At 41.0% G+C, this 16,461-nt stretch overlaps 1 protein-coding gene across 1 annotated transcript in view; it reads right to left on the minus strand.

Moving 5' to 3' along the window:
- HEATR1 (HEAT repeat containing 1) overlaps nt 1-15,925 on the minus strand; it is a 41,017-nt gene extending 25,092 nt beyond the window's left edge. Inside the window, exons 1-17 of the mRNA XM_064445754.1 lie at nt 15,866-15,925; nt 15,462-15,640; nt 13,267-13,483; nt 12,199-12,340; nt 11,578-11,679; nt 10,506-10,646; nt 9,722-9,933; nt 8,213-8,346; nt 7,292-7,400; nt 6,830-6,940; nt 6,262-6,379; nt 4,850-4,957; nt 4,353-4,448; nt 2,786-2,874; nt 2,277-2,488; nt 1,879-2,000; nt 1,149-1,346 (exon numbers count right to left, since the gene is read on the minus strand). Coding sequence (XP_064301824.1) covers nt 1,149-1,346; nt 1,879-2,000; nt 2,277-2,488; nt 2,786-2,874; nt 4,353-4,448; nt 4,850-4,957; nt 6,262-6,379; nt 6,830-6,940; nt 7,292-7,400; nt 8,213-8,346; nt 9,722-9,933; nt 10,506-10,646; nt 11,578-11,679; nt 12,199-12,340; nt 13,267-13,483; nt 15,462-15,603 — 2,253 coding nt within the window. The 5' untranslated portion in view covers nt 15,604-15,640; nt 15,866-15,925. The remainder of the gene's footprint in view (nt 1-1,148; nt 1,347-1,878; nt 2,001-2,276; nt 2,489-2,785; nt 2,875-4,352; nt 4,449-4,849; nt 4,958-6,261; nt 6,380-6,829; nt 6,941-7,291; nt 7,401-8,212; nt 8,347-9,721; nt 9,934-10,505; nt 10,647-11,577; nt 11,680-12,198; nt 12,341-13,266; nt 13,484-15,461; nt 15,641-15,865) is intronic.
- Between the last annotated feature and the right edge of the window lie 536 nt (nt 15,926-16,461).

Raw genomic sequence — 16,461 nt, forward strand, 5'->3', positions numbered from 1 at the left:
ACAAAAAAGAACCAGCTGTTTCAACAAAATAAATCAAGAAAACCCCAATAGGAAAGATGCATAAAAACAAGGCAAAGAAAGGTAGCAGAAAGATGCAGAAATACTCCTCCTAAACATTGTTCCTGCCCTTCTGATGGCCCCTCTTTTTGCATCCAGATTACCTCCCAACAAGTGTCAATACAACTGCTTATGGAGCTGCACAGTAAAACAAAATCCAGCAAATCCAGGAACAACACTTTCAATATTGTTGCAAGGACTTGCCTGAGGTTGCAATTCATAGAATCACAGAATGGTTTGGGTTGGAAGGGATCTTCAAATATAATCTCGTCCAACAGCTTTCATTAGATGAGGCTGCACAGAGCCCCGTCCAACCTTATGTTGAATATTTCCCAGGATGAGGCATCCACAACTTCTCTGGGCAACCTGTTATAGTGCCTCATCGCTCTCATAGCAAAGAATCTCTTCCATATATCGAAGCTAAATCTACCCTCTTTTAGCTTAAAACCTCTGGCCCCTGTCCTATCACTACAGGCCCTCGTAAAAAGTCTCTCTCCATCTTTCTTATACGCCCCCTGTAAGTATTGAAAGGGCGCAATAAGGTCTCCTCTGAGCCTTCTCTTCTCCAGGGTGAACAACCCCAACTCAGCCTTTCTTTGTAGGAGAGGTGTTCCAGCCCTTTGACCATTTTCGTAGCCCTCCTCCAGAGCTGCTCTTAGCATAAGATCTTTTTCATACTCAACTGCATCTCCTTCTTTCCCCTATTGAACACGCTAGCAAAACCTCTACTCAATGACTAACACCCCTGATATTCCTAAGCCAAACAACGACACGATGTGATGCCACAGGGTAGCTGGCAGAAACACCTCAAAATCTGTGCCAAGCCCACAGCACAGAAACACTGAATCAGCTGGTGGGATGCTAGCCTAAAGTGCCAGAGTTCTCAATTTTTTAAAGCAGACTCACTAGAGTGGTAAAATATAAGAGCAATTCTTAATGGCAGCTTCTAGTACTGCTGCCGAGTATGTGTTTCTGATTTGAAAAGAAATTAAGGTGAGATTTTCAGTCCTCCTCAAAGTTTCTGAACCTCCAATAAAAAAAGATTTCTCCATTACAAAGAAAATGCCCTCTCCAAACTGTTTACGTCTTACCTCTGCAGGGTCACAAGATCTGAGATTTTTAATTTTTTTATCCAAGAAACGGAAGACTCGGATAGCCACTGAAAAGTAACTTTCCTTCAACGGTGTGTTGCAGCAGCATTGAACAAGCACTGAACCAATTATATGAGTAGTTACTTTATGTCTCACACTGTCAGACGCTGTTTCAGCAATGACTATCAGATCATCAACCTGAGAAAAGGCAGTCGAGGAAAAACAACAACAAAAAGTCAATAAGACAGTGGGACTTCACTATAACTTTACGTCATGTTTCATTTGCATGTCCAACTAAATCTTGTTACCTTCTATCATCAGTAACAAATTTTTGTCTGCTGTAATGGTACTCTTCAGAACCTGGGAATGCACAAACATCTGTTCCTATGAACTACCCACAGGTATATTTGTTTATTCTGTAGATCTTTTTCTCATGAAACTAAAAATTCCTGGAATTTAATTACACTAATAATTTGTCAAATAGGTAATAGCTTTGCTTTTTCTTCTTACGCTAAGGTAGAAATCTGTTTTATCTAGATTGCATTGGGGTTTGTGTTTTATATACATACATATATACATACACACACACATATATATTTGCCTAGCAGCTTCATGATGGCATACTAATGCTAAGTGCACGTACAAAGTTCTTCTATATCCCATTTGTTCTATGACAATGACCACCTGGAAAGTAAGGTCTCTTAAGGTTAGGGTAACATGGTACACATACCATTTGCAATAGTAAGGAAGGGTCCCCTGAAGTCATGTTTTTAGAAAACAGCAGAATCATTTTCTTGGTGGCCACACCAATCAACTCTGCAGACTTGCTAGATTTAACTGCCTCTTCAAGAGCTATTCCAAGGAAAAAACAATGATCAGGCCATCTAGGTAGGAAAACCACTTATTAAAAACACTGGTGGCTCAATAATATTTAGAAATGGTCAGAAACATACTCGATAATTTATTCATTGTTTCAAAGAGCTTCTTAAAGAACTCTGTTCACACTGACAGCATGATAGCTTGTCACTGACAGCCAGTCTCCTTCAATAGTGTTTAGGTTCAATAAGCATGACGTCCTAAATTGTCACAATTTTTCTTTTACCAAATTAGTTACAATTAATGCTTTACCTTCTGGCCAACCTTTCAGTAAAGGGTGTAAGGAGCAGAGATCTGATTCGGACAGACAAACAGCCATTTTCCAGTCTGAAGACTTTGAATTTGCGTTAGTGATTACCATGAAAGGTAACAACCGCATTACTGCTTCATCTAGTAGTTCTTTTTTCTCTTTCAAAATCTCCTCTTTGACTAAAATTTTTATTGCTCGCTCTAGAACCTTGTACCTAAAAGAGAACAAGCAATGTTCAAATACTATTGCTCAATCATACCAGCAACATTTCTTTGACTTGTTCTCCATTTTCTGCGGTGATTTTCTGAATCCAAATAGCAGAGAGAACAAATAAGGAACTCATGGGAAATGGTATGCAAATGACCAAACATTTCCCTTGTAACTCAGCATAGATATACCATAACAAAAAGCACGTGAAGTGAAAAACAGGTTTTGAAGTATTCATTAGAGTTACAGTTTTAAATTTAATTTGTACAGAAATAATGTAGACTGAAAAAAGGCATAAACATACCACTTTCCATCCTTTGAAAGATCAGCTCTCTGGAAGATGTTCAAAAGACTTGGTACTACTACTTCTGGATTGACTTGTTTCCTGAAAATCTGAAAAGTAATCAAGAAAGAGAAATGAAAGTATAAGAAGATACTAGATAAGATTATGATATTTTTTGTATTATTTTGTATTATAATGGAAAATGTATCTGCTACACCAAGTGAAAACAGGGATCAAACATCACTAATTGCATTCCTATTGATGATCACATAATAAAAATACTATCAGGGTAAAGAGAAGTTATAAGGCTGCCCATTAGGGATTTCAATAGGGTTGGAAAAGACTTCTAGGATCATCAAGTCCAACTGTTAACACTACCATGTCTCCTAAACCATGCCCTGAAATGCCATGTCTATGCGTCTTTTAAATACCTCCAGGGACGGTGACCCCACCACCTCTCTGGGCAGCCTGTGCCAATGCCTGACCACTCTTTCAGTGAAGAAATTTTTCCTAATATCCAAGCTAAACCTCCCCTGATACAGCTTGAGGCCATTTCCTCTCGTTCTATCGCTAGTGGCCTGGGAGAAGAGACCAACCCCCACCTTATTACACCCTCCTTTCAGGTAGTTGTAGAGAGCGAGAAGGTCTCCCCTCAACCTACTCTTCTCCAGGCTAAACACCTCCAGCTCCCTCAACCTCTTCTCATAAGACGTGCTCTCTAGGCCCTTCACCAGCTTCGTTGCCCTGCTTTGGACACGCTCCAGCTCTTGATATGCCAAAGTACAGAGAATTTATCAAATGCAGAAATGTTTGGTAAAACTGATAAACAATAAGCAAAATACTTTATAATTAAACAAGAATTGGTGTCACTTTACATAGCATCTGTATGACAAAAATATAAGGCACATGAACAAATTACTGAAGTTTAAAGAAGCTCTCGTGGTTTTATTCCTATGTTTTAGTGACGAGAATGAATGAACACACAGGACCAATTATACTACTGCTAATAATATTCTCCACTACTACTAGCAGAAGCAATGAAGAAAGACTGTTACTCTAGCTGGAAACAATCAGTACAATGCATACCAGAGTCCTAGCCAGTAAACCTGAGCTGGTGCTTAGTACGTTGCCACTATCAACTGATCAAATGACTCTCATATGGAAAAACTCAACCGAGCACTTCTCACTAGCGTAATGACTTGTCACTGCACCATTTTCCATCCAAAAGGCAGATGACATGGCTTGCATTTTCACAGAAAAATGTACAGGATTAGCAGGAAGCACACTTCAAGTAATCAACAAAGATTAAAATATGCTTTAGTAGCTACATAAAAAACCATCAATAAATTCAGGTTAACTGCGAACAGTTTGGGAAAGATCAGGAAGCAGAAATTTGGGGGGGATGGAAATTGTGAGGAGGTGAACAATATAAGCCTCCTAAATTTGTGCTGCTTCATCCTGTTAAAGGACAAAAGCCGTGCAGTAAGGACATGAGTAGAAGAAATGCAATTACAAAGAATACATTCTAGACACACATATTCAAGACCAGCTAAAATCTCAGCCAATGTATCAAAAGATACACACTTACCTCCAAAGAACTGAGAGCAGACATTACAACATCTTTGTTGTCATCCTTGAGCCGACCAAAAATTGCTTCTTCTATGAACGACTGATCAAAGCCTTCCTGAAAAAATAAAGGAGAAAAAAAAAATCATTTGTTGGTAGCACAATTTACAGGCTTTTAATGAAATATTTCAATTCTAGTACACAAAAAATGGTAACATCATCTAAATTAAACCTCAAATAACAGGCAGACTAACTTTCCACAACAAAAGGAAAAAACCAGAAGCATCCAATAACTTAGATTTTATTGTAGACTATGAGCAGCTTAATAAGAACTACATCCAGACTCCAGAATAGGGGGAAACGGTGACAGAAGCTGCCTGAAAACACCATGAAAAACAGAGAGGGCGACATATGAATAGTTTAATGTACCACTCATCTTCAACTGATATGTCTGGCAAACAGCTTTTTGAAGACATTATATGTTAAGTTGGTTCTGTAAGTGAGATTCAGGACACAAACCTTTGATGTTTCAATAACATCTTTCAAATGCTGAAGAGCCAGGACCCGCACAGCTGGCTGAGGATGATTCAAACTAAGCAGAAGGGAGGTATCAGAGTCTTCCAGAAACTGAAATACAGATTTCAGAGTGACTTGCTGCATGTTGAAAATATTTTAAGTATATATTATTAGGATTACAGGACAAATCCTTTCAGCAGTTTTTTTATACCAAAAGAAAACCTGTATAATTCAGAATTTCAAAAGCGTCTATTACAGAAGAATTATGTTGTTTAGCTATTTCAAATTTGGTCTTCTTCACTTTGGCAGACAGCTTTTGGAATATAGCCTGAAAAGTACAGTAAGCCACAGACACCTTTTTGTCCCAGAAAAGCACTACACTTATCTAAGCATTCTGAGAAAGCTCTAGTGACAATGTCAGTGTGACAGGGTACAGATAGAAACTGCTAAAAAGGCATCCCTGCCTGTCCAGTGGCGTGCACTTATCTCAGGAACCTTAAGGCTAGCAAAGAGTCATATGCCTTTGTTATGCATGCCTTATTGTTAATCCACTTGTTATTCAGACACAGAATCTGTGCCTTCGTTAAATCAGTACAAAAATACATGAAGCACTTCTCTATGTAGCTTATCATCTTTTCCTAAGTGCCTTCAGTCTTTCAATCATTGCAAACAGTCATGATACTAACCATCTCTTAATAATAAATTCCTCAGACAGATCTGTTGCACTCATGGTTATTCTGTGTTAGGCTGATTTTCAATTGCTCTTCAGAAATGGCACAGGAAGAACTCTGTAGTCACTCTATTCTTCCATGTTACTGACTGTAAACATTCATAATATCAATGCAACTGAAAGGACCAAGCCACCTTCTCTCAACAGTGATAAAGTTGTTTGTCAGCTTTCCCAAAACAGACACCTCTGACACTGACAAAATCTTTAAGTAAGAGTAGGCCTTGCTGGGCACCACGTTGTCATTATCAACCACTGCAGTATACACAGTGGCCATGTTCCTAAGGAAATAAATTACCGATACCAATCAGGGCAGGTAGGAATGTATACATTTTAACCATTAAAAAGAAGCTCATACTCATGACTTCATGATAAACATGAACTTAAAAGATCTGATAGCTTTTGATTTTACCACAGTTCTGATCAAGCTCCTCCTTGAAAAACCACAGTTAAGTAAATTGGGTTTGTTTGTGGTTTTTTTTTTGTGTGTGTGTGTGTTTGGTGGGTTTTTTTGTTTGTTTGTGGTTTTTGGGTTTTTTTTTGAGGGGTGGGGAGTGGGTGGTGTTTGGTGGGAATGGTAGATGTTTCGTTTAGAAAGAAGAAGAGACAACAGAACGTTGCCAAAATATCACCATTCTGACAGTATAGCTGGATAAGAGCTAGGATCACAAACCAAGCTTCTCCTTACCTTGTATTTGCCACAGCTTAATGAAAGAGAAATAAATTGGTGAAAAAGATTTTGGTCAACCTCATCTGTGCAATATTCCAGATGCTTCTCCAACACAGAGTCTAAGGCTTTAGGATACCTGCCAACAGACAAAACCCCCATTTTCCACAGAGCATTACAGAAAAACATGTATTTACCACAGAAATACAGGGAAATATAAGGAAGCTGAAGGTACACACACTCATCTGAACCAGCTATTTTAAGTAGCTTTGCAAAGGCAATCAACCATTATGTCTTAACACAGATGAACGATATGCAGGCTACTAGGATAAATAATGAGCAGAAAAGGTCACGCTACACAGGAAACAGCTGTACAAAGCCTGTAGGTCTGTGTCCACATATTACAGTGCTAATAAAATATATAAGGACAGATGAGTAAAATAAAATTTGGACAAAGATTAGGCGTCAGTTATTTTCACTGTATTTATTTGGGCAAGAATATTGTGCTTGCTACACCCAACAAGCAAAGATCATAGCTGACATCGCCACTCTACAGACTGTGGGTCTGTCATAGGAAAACGGAACTTACTTTCTCTCAAGAAGTCTGATAAGAGGAAGCAGCTTTTGATTGAGTGCAGCCATTTTGGTGGGATTAGATTCAAACTCTGTACCACAGGAGATAAACTCTTCAAGAAACTTGCTAAAATTACAAACAACAGAAAAAACCACCATTTTTTGGATAGTACAGTTTTCATTACTGTTATAAAGCACACTGCTAAAGAGGTTAGGATTAATATGCATTACTTATTGCAAGTACAGATTTGCTCCTGTCCTGAAGTTTCCCTCTGTTCAACAAGTACTCCCACAAGTGCTAAAAGCATGGCTCTTCTCGATTACTGAATGTTTCAGTTTCAAAACCCAGGTTTGGAGTCAACTTCCAAACTCAGAAAAACATGCTCATATAATGCTAATGCCATTGTCAGGAATTAGCTGTTATTAAACCAGAAATTACTACAGTACTGCATAAGAAAAATAATCAAAGTTAACTCACGAAGCCAACAAGTGATCTAAATCATTTTCCAGTGGTATACTCTGAAGAATAGCTTCAAGATGTCTGGTGTAAATCTGATTGTCTGTCTCCTCAGATTCTTCTTGTTCCTCTAAGGACAACGCGTAATCATAAAAGATGAACAACAGTGTGAGAATAACCCCCTCATACTGATTAAAATTAATAGCTTGTATGGGCATCATCATCTGGTGAACCAAGCACACAACTTGAAGACCACAATGTTCGCTGATTACTGGCACTAGCTCTCCATGTGGTGCTAGCAATGCTTTATACCAGTGCCATTAAAATGCCAAAGGCTGTATTGCTACCAATAAATTCAAGTATGTTTTGGAATGCTCCAGACCTGCTACCACAATCTGTGCCAGCAACTCCCTACAGCATTCCCTGGCGTGAATCTGGACCTTTTCAACAAAAGAGCTTTCCCAACCGTGATTTAGCAGTGACAAGTCCACAGTGCAAACAGACTTACTAGTGCAGACACAGGCTACTAATGCACACTGGTCAGCCTTGCTGTCCTGGACCATTCCCAGGCACATTTAATTCACCAGGTAAACACAGATGTCAAACTGCATATGGACTACATACAATCTACCTAAAAATTATTTTGCAGTACAATACTTCTCTAAGAGTCAGAAATTTCACACATCAGAATTAAGTTACTGCTGAAATACTGCAAATCAACATCTAAATCAAAGTGATATAGATACAACAATGCTTAAAATAGCCACCTCTGTAGGACGTGGGAAAAGAGAAAGCAACACACACACCAAAGCTCAATCAGGTCTTCACACATATTGGTGCAGTTTTAACGGCAGAAGCAACAAAAATTACATAGCTTCAACACTGGCTACAGCCATCTGTCCATAAGGGTCAACAAAATTGTAAAAATGTATGCTAACTTACCCGTATCACTTTTCATGACAGCACAAACAAGGTGAGGCAACAGGTAATGCAGAAGAGGAGAGATATCATAGCTTGCTGAAAGGCCTTGCAAAAGCATTACCAGTTCTGGGGTTTTGCACAGATAATTAAATGGCCTGCACAATGGAACAGGGTTGGGGGGGGGTGGGAAAAAAAACAAAAAAGTATGCTTATCTGGGTTACCAACACTTCCAAACCATGCAGGATTCAATTTTCAGCATCAGATAACAGCCTCATTGTAAGCAAATGCTGAAAAGATTCAGAGTGTTCCACCTCCTTATTGCCAGAGGTTGACTGGTGCATTTAATATCCAAGAAGAAAACAAAGCACTGCCAGTCATGTTGAGCACAGCTGCTGCAATGGCACAGTGAACATACCTATGTTTTTGTGAAGTTGGTAGTACTGGAAAAAATACTTGTATGGATTGCATGAAGACATATCCTCACGTTGCAAGGAGCACAGCTACTACCCAGCGGCAGCAAAAGGGTAGAGAAATAATAGCTCAATGACAGAAGATCCTCAAAGAGAGTAAAGTAATTTCCCTTCCTGCTAATAAAAAGTTTCTCTCATCTTGTCTCCTTTTTTACCCACCTAGCTAGATGCTGCCTAATGCATCAAGCATGCCTCTCCTTAGCTCCCCACACCTTAGCTTTTAACGCATTTTTCTTTTCTATGACTGTGTTCAAGTATCTGGAAGGTTATCACTCTACTTACCCCAGCAAAGATTTACTCTACTGGAATACCCACGCTAACCTCTCTGCAAGCAAGCAAACTCCCTATAGCATGCGGGACTTCCATCACTATGTTCAACTGCACGACAACAGCACTAGCTAACTGTATGAGGGCATGGCAGACATCGATGGGAATGAAATACTGCATGTACTTCCAGAAGAATACCTGACTTGCGGGACCAAAGAAGCGGTGGTATCGAAGCACTAACACTTCAGGTGTCAAACTATATGACCTCAAAGCCCTTCCATTGAAGGGACAGAACTTCTTTTTTCCAAGCTATTCAAATAACCTCAAATTTGCACTACCATTATTATGCTGGCTTCTCTTCCACGATTCCCACTTTCAAGAAAACCTTTTATTTGGAGGGTACAGTTTTGGACAGTGATAGCAATCCTTCACCAACGGAAGTGGCAGGAGATTTTGGCTTACTATTTGGCTAACTTTAATATTTGTTAACTATTCGTTTAAATTTATTAATTAATTTATAATGTTATGTTATACATATGTTATATATATGATTATAATGTTACAGTAAACATCAATTTATTTAAAATTAAAATTAATATTTGGCTAAATTTACCAAGTTTGGCGTACTACTGTCAAAGTAAGCCAAAGAAGTTTCTAAGCCCTTTGAAATGTCAACTATCAAAACTTCTGATAGGAAAATATGCCTTTAATGAGGAGGATAAAAAAATTCAAATTATCAAAGTGCAGTCTGACATTTTAAAAAGTGAGGAAACTCAATTCACACAGACTTACTTTTTCCCAAGTTTGTCTCCTTTCTGAGTTTGCAGAAGTAGATTCAAGCACGCCAACCCGTCCCTGACTAGCGAGGGCACTTTAGATAATGTCTTGCTTATCTGTAACATCAAGGAATTCACCAGCGAAGTCTCCACTGGCACTTTTACTGTCATCTGGCAGATTATCATGTATGTTGCAGCTCTGTAATCCTGTATAGAGGATTTCAAGCCCTAGGAAAAGGGATAAAGGTGGATTTTTAACACACTCAAATTAAGAACAGTTCATTAACATAAAAATCATTTTCATCCTGACATCCACGGAATCACACTACCTTCTTCTCTATGGGCTAACTTTTAAGGGATCTATGAATTCAGCCTTCTAGAAGAAAGCTGTCACGCACGGTGCACACATACGAAGACATATTAACTGCTGCTCTGTTCATTAACAGAGCAACAGTATTGGAGGAAAGAGCTTATTACAGCAGGCTGTCCGCCCTGACTTCATTTCCTCATTGTTTAGCACAATAAGTCTTTAAGACAAAAAAAGGTTCATTCAAACTGTGTATCCATTTCTCACAGCTTCCTTCCTCATGCAGAGTAGGAAACAGAGTTCTTAAAGTGCTCATCTGAGGTGTGAAAATACATTATTAACCATGGACCTTCACCTGTTCCATGTTTCAAAGCAGGCTAAGAACAGTACGGTACATTTCACATAGAATGTCCCTCTTAAATGATATCTGCAGGCATGTCTGCAGAACACAGTACACTTCATCACACAGAAAGAAAAACAAAGCTTCATGTACCTTTTGGATGTAAGGGAGCAGAAGAGAGACTATAGTGTCTGTTATCTTCTCTGCGGCTCCAAGAGCTGATACAATGGTTGAGGCATAAAACACAAGAAGAACTCTCAACTGAGCTGAGCTGCCAGGACACTCTGAGAAGACCTGGACCACAGATCAATCAGTTGTTCAGACATCAGGAAAAGTGGAAACACACATACAGCTTCCCCCTCTCCAAACCAGGAAAATCTCAGAACTCCAGCACGTAAGCTCTACCAGCTCCTGCTGGCACAACTTAAGTCATCAGCTCCTCCTAGATAAACCCTCGCCAGAGCTTACTGCTCCCCCTTGCAGACAAGGTGGAAGGAAATGGGTGCTATTCCTCACTGTAGTTAATCATAATAAATCACAAGTGATTTAGTTATCTGTAGTTTTGTGTAATGCTCAAGACTGAGAACTGGACAGCCAAGAAGCTGACTGGTGTATGTTTAACACCCACTACTACATCTGTGAACTAACCCTGTTATCATGTGTCCTTTGCTTAGTTTGACAGTGCATGCATTCTACTTCTCTAAATAATTGGAACTGTGGTACATCTTGCCCTTCTGAGACTATAAAACTAGTTCTCTATTTGACATTAACTGAAAAAAAACCCACATAAATCTGCTCACCTTCTAACATTCTCAATTTTGTCATTAATATTTGAAGACTGTACATTTAAAGCAGCCATGATGACCCCCAAAAGATATACCCAAATTCAAAGCACAGCCACAAACTAATAGCAGGAATGACTTTATAAAACAAATTAAGATAATGAAGTACTTTGAAGCAATACAGTATCTTTTAAGTAATACAGTATTGCCAAATTGTTTTGATATGGCTCATTGGTTCTCAGCCACTTCTTTACAGGAATTTCTGATAGACTGCCATCTATACAAATAATAAGAAAAGAAATTTTCATATTGTTTACTAATAAATGACTCCTTTTTACTATTTGATATGTAATTAAAAATATTAGTAGATAGCATAATACTATACAAAGATGGGGAAAGCCAAGTGACAACAAACAAATAATGTTCTAGAATAAATGAACAACCTTCACAGATTTTGCCACGAGCCTGCAGATGAAATCCATGAAATCCAGGTCTTTGTAGCAGTGTGTGATGACAGTACCCCTTGCCAGTGGGACTCCAGGTTTCTTTACATGGCGAAAAAAAGTAAAATCAGAACACTCAAGGGTAAAGTGAAGCACCCGAAGTAAAAATTAATATCTCTAAATTAATGCTACCAGTTAACACCATTTAAATTGAAATAAGTAATGGAAACCCACACACCTCTCTGGAGTTTTTTCTATCTACATTAAGACAGACGATGAAGAGCGTTACATATAATTGATATTCAAATAAATATATATTTTAATAATTGACGTATCTTCCTAGCAGTAGCAAATACTTGCTCCTTAAAAGCATACTTTTAACTTTGCCAAAACAAAGAGTAATTACCATCAAAGCTTTTTATAACTAACTTTATATTTAAAGATAGCAGAAACAACAGGTGGGCATCCAGGCTCCATCCCTGCAATTAAATCTTTCAGTATGTTTCTACAACTAACCACATGAACAGGTGGACCATATCCATAAACCTAGTAACAGAGTCAAGATATTTATTAATAAAGTCCCTCATGTTTCTCCCAACTTGCACCTGTTCAATACTTTACCCTTATTGGATCCATCCAATGCCATTTATGAGTTGGGCTTTTTATATTTAAAAGTTGAATAACTCTCACAAATAGTTTAGTCTCATGATATGGCAGAACACAACCAATCAAACTATCCTCATTGTAGAGATGGATGTGAAACCTAAGGAAAAAACACATATATACAGCTAAAAATTATCTGGAAGTCCAAAAAAACCCAAAAAGACCCAGCCACATTCATCTCAGAACACCTGCTTTACTCGCTTTTAAGCAAGATGAGAGATAATTTCCATACTGACTCAGACATATGGTCCCCTTACAGTCCAGAATCCCAAGGTGGCCACTAGCCTGTATATGCTAGAGAAAAGGAACAGGGCTAGCAGTTTTTTTCCTCACTCTCAATAATTTTAGGTCCTTACAGGCTTAAGATCACCATAGTTGCTTCTGCATAATTTCAATATTAAACCAGACATTACAATAATCTAGAATGAATTTCAGCATAATAGGTATATGTAAAAAGTTGTGATTCAAAGGTTGTATCAACAAAATCACCCACTTTCATGACATATTACACTTCCTGCATCTGCGTAAGTCAATTTATATCAATAAACACATCACTTCACAAAATACTTGGTTAGTTTTTTCTTCACACCTTCCTACATACGCTTGAAATAAGAATACTTAGCTCGTGATAATACAAGGGCATGCTATTCATGGTTCACAGTTAATACTGAAAATCAGCTATTTTACACAGCCCATGTATATTACATAAATGCCTCTCCAGGTCTTCTGTAAGATGGCTAGAGCTGGGCAAATCTGGTGAAAGCCAGGCAAGAAAATAATTGCTTTTATATAGAATATCATGACAGATCAAAATTTTCACAGGAGCTGATCAAAAGACAAAAATTTAACTGGCAAAGAAAAACATCTGGCTCCGTAAGGACTAAACCCAAATGGATATTTTTAACATTTTAACTGTATTTTCAGAAAACTAAAGTAAAATTATTCAAAATTTTTCATATCATGGAAAAACAATCTGGCATTTCTAGTAGCCTTATCTATTGACATGTAGGATATTCAGTGGATTACCTGTGAATCAGCCATTCAAGGCACTTCTGGGCTGGCTTAAGCATAAAGTAAGGGGACAGGTGAATCAGGAACAATGAAATATTCTTATTCAGCTGCTGATTTACTGCTTTAGACTGAACGCTGCGTTCCAGGCCTTTGGATGCGGAACTAAACAAACTGGACTGGAACACTTCAAATGAAGGATCAATCCCCATCAGCTCTTCTAAGCCAGTGCATCCTGTGGGGAAAAAAAAAATAATGGAAGAATGCTTTAAATGCAACAGTTTTATTCACCAGTCCTACCCACCTACCTCCTCACTGGCGTATCCAACTTCTTTGCTATACTGGTATATGTCACCCTCGCTAAGCAGACCAAACCGAAGAGTAAACACATCTAAGACCAAAACTTTTGATTTAACTGACAAAGAAAAAGAACATTAACAAGTATCAGCAGTGCGCTCTTGCAGCAATGAAGGCCAGGAGCATCCTGGGCTGTGTTAGCGAGAGCTGAAGGAGGTGAACTGTCCCCTCCATTTGTGAGACTGCATCTGGAGCGCTGTCTACAATTCTGAGCTCATCAGTAGAAGAAAAACATTGCCATATGGTTGTGAGTCCAGCGGAGGAACCCTTAGATGGTCAGGGGACTGGAAAATAACATACAAGGAAAAGGAGGAATTGGGTTTGTTCAGCCGGGAGAAGAGAGTCCAAAGGAAATCTTCCTGCTTGCTGCAACTACTTAATGTGATATAGCGTAGGTTATCAAGATTGAGCCAGACTCTTCGCAGAGATGCACAATGGGACAGCAACAGATGCCAGTTGGAGCACAGGAAATTCTAAGTCAATGTACAGATTGATTTTTTTTTAAACCCTGGTGTGGTCCAACACTGGATCTGAGTCCCAATATTGAATCAGAGACCATAAAACCTCCATCCTCAAGCTCAGCTCAACACAGGCCTGAGCAACCTGCACTAACTAGCCCTGTGCTCAGTTGGGATAGTACCAAATGACCTTCAGAGGTCCCCTCTAGCCAAAATTATTCTATGATTTTACACAGGTAAAGCAAGCAAAGGTAATTCTTAGAATAAATTAAAATACAATATTCCATGTACACCACTGGAGAACCACTGGAATTATTTATTTTACACAAGCTTGTAAATATTAACCGCTAAGCACAAAGCAGACAACTTCAGCTGAAATAAAGAAACCAGGCAGCTGGCTGAAATATAGGAAAATTAAATTGTTATATACAGCAGTTCTATAGTAATTATTTAAGAAACTAAAAAAATACATCAAAGACATATATATCTACAATCTTGTTACTTAAAATTGATATATGATATCAACCCTTCTGGTTTTAGAACACAGCTTTCTTCTTGAAGAAGTACCACATTCCTGGGTAAAGTTCTATACAAAAATGGAAAGAGAAAAGCACAAAGGATTTGAAGTGTGCAAACACAGCAATGGCTTCTGCCACTTTACATTATTTGTGGCCATAATGTTACCGAAGAGCAGGGCATGAGCGTGTTTTCATGCAATCACAGAAATCAGGCTGGAAGGGACCTTGCGAGATCTCTAATCCAAGGCCCTGCTCAAAGCAGGGTTAGCCCTGAAATCAGACTGGGTTGCTCAGGGCCCTGTCCAGCTGGGGTTTTCAAAAGGATGGGGAGTACGACAACCTGGACAACCTGTTCAACAGCTTGACTGCCCTCACGGTGAAAAAGCTCTTCCTTATATCCAGTTTGAACCTCTGTTGTTTCAACTTATGGCGTTATCTCCTGTTCTCCAGCCATGCCTTCCTCTGGGCAGCCTAAGCCACCTTCTTGAAGCCTCCGCATAGGTATTGGCAGGTTACTGTCAGACCCCTCAAAGCCGGAGGGGTCTAACAGCAACCCTAAAGCCTTCTCCAGACTGAACGAGACCACACGCGTTCCTCCCACTAGCCTCCCCTCAGAGGACAAATTCTCCAGCCCTTGACCACCTTGGGGCCCCCAACTCTTCCCAATCACCCTACCCTTCATGCGCCCGGAAACGTGCTCCGTGGGGACCCGCTCCATGGTTTTCCCACGGACTGGAGGGATGCCGACGAGCCTGTAGTTTCTTGAATTATCCTTTTGGCCTTTTTTGAACGTGGGTTTGCCTTTCCCATTTATCTTTCTCCAGCTGTTTTCTGAACAGATGGCTTTTAAAATCACTGGTAGCTAAGCAGCCAAACTCACCGATTGCAAAAAACGTGTCCCTGTCAATGCTGGCGGCTTCCTTGCAGCTGAAGAGCAGCGACGCCACTTCACTGCGGTTCAGGAGGCTGGGGTCGTTCTGGGGAAGCGCCAGCCGCTTCAACTGCTCCGCCAGGGACGTCATAGCTGCGTGTCTCCGGGAGAGGAGCCTCCAAAGAAACCTAATGAAAGAAAACCAAAGCACGGGCCGCGGATAAGGCAGATGCACGGAGACACGCCGCCTCCCCCCGGCCCCGGCCTGGCGCAGGCCCCGCCGCCACCCGCCCCCGCGGTGCGCACACGTGGGGACGGGATGGGCCGCGCCCAGCCGAACCGGGGAAGATGAGGGACAGCGGCGGGCGCTGACACGTCCCGCGGCGACACCGGCCCCGGCCCCCGGCACCGACCTGCCCGCGCGCCGCTCCCCGCCGGGCCCCACGTGGGTTGCGCGCGCCGCTAACCCGGAAGCGGCGGCTCCAGCGGAAGGGGAAGCTCCGCCCCCCCCGCAGGGCGGTAGGCGGGAACGCCACGGAGCACGCGCCGCCTGCTGGCGCGGGGGTGCCCGCGCGTGGCTGACCTCCGCGAGGGCGGGGGTCGTTACGGCCGTTACGGGTGCTTTCGCGCATCCGGGCGGGTCCCTCGCAGCTCGGCGCCCCCGCGGAGGCTCGGTGCAGGCGCGGGGCGGGGGCCGTCCCTCCGGTGTCGGGGAAGCCGGCAGTCCCGGCGGCCCGCGGAGGCGCGAAGTCCCGCAGCACCAGCGGGTGGGTGGAGAAGGCTCCGTGAGGCGGCCGCAGCCGGGCGTGCTGCTGGCTCGGTGCTGAGCCCAGCCAGGCGGCAGCCCGGGCTGGGGTGGGACCCGCTAACCGGGTCTGCGTGTCTTAATGTGTAAGGGCGCGCACAACTGGAGCTGCTCTACCTGAGGGTTTTTCCGTATCTGAAGTGAGTGACGCCAGGGGAAGTGCAGGACCCCATGAGCAAAAAGTCTCAAAAGCTACTGTAGCAT

Source organism: Phalacrocorax carbo, chromosome 3 (genome assembly GCF_963921805.1).
Source record: "Phalacrocorax carbo chromosome 3, bPhaCar2.1, whole genome shotgun sequence".
Taxonomy (NCBI): domain Eukaryota; kingdom Metazoa; phylum Chordata; class Aves; order Suliformes; family Phalacrocoracidae; genus Phalacrocorax; species Phalacrocorax carbo.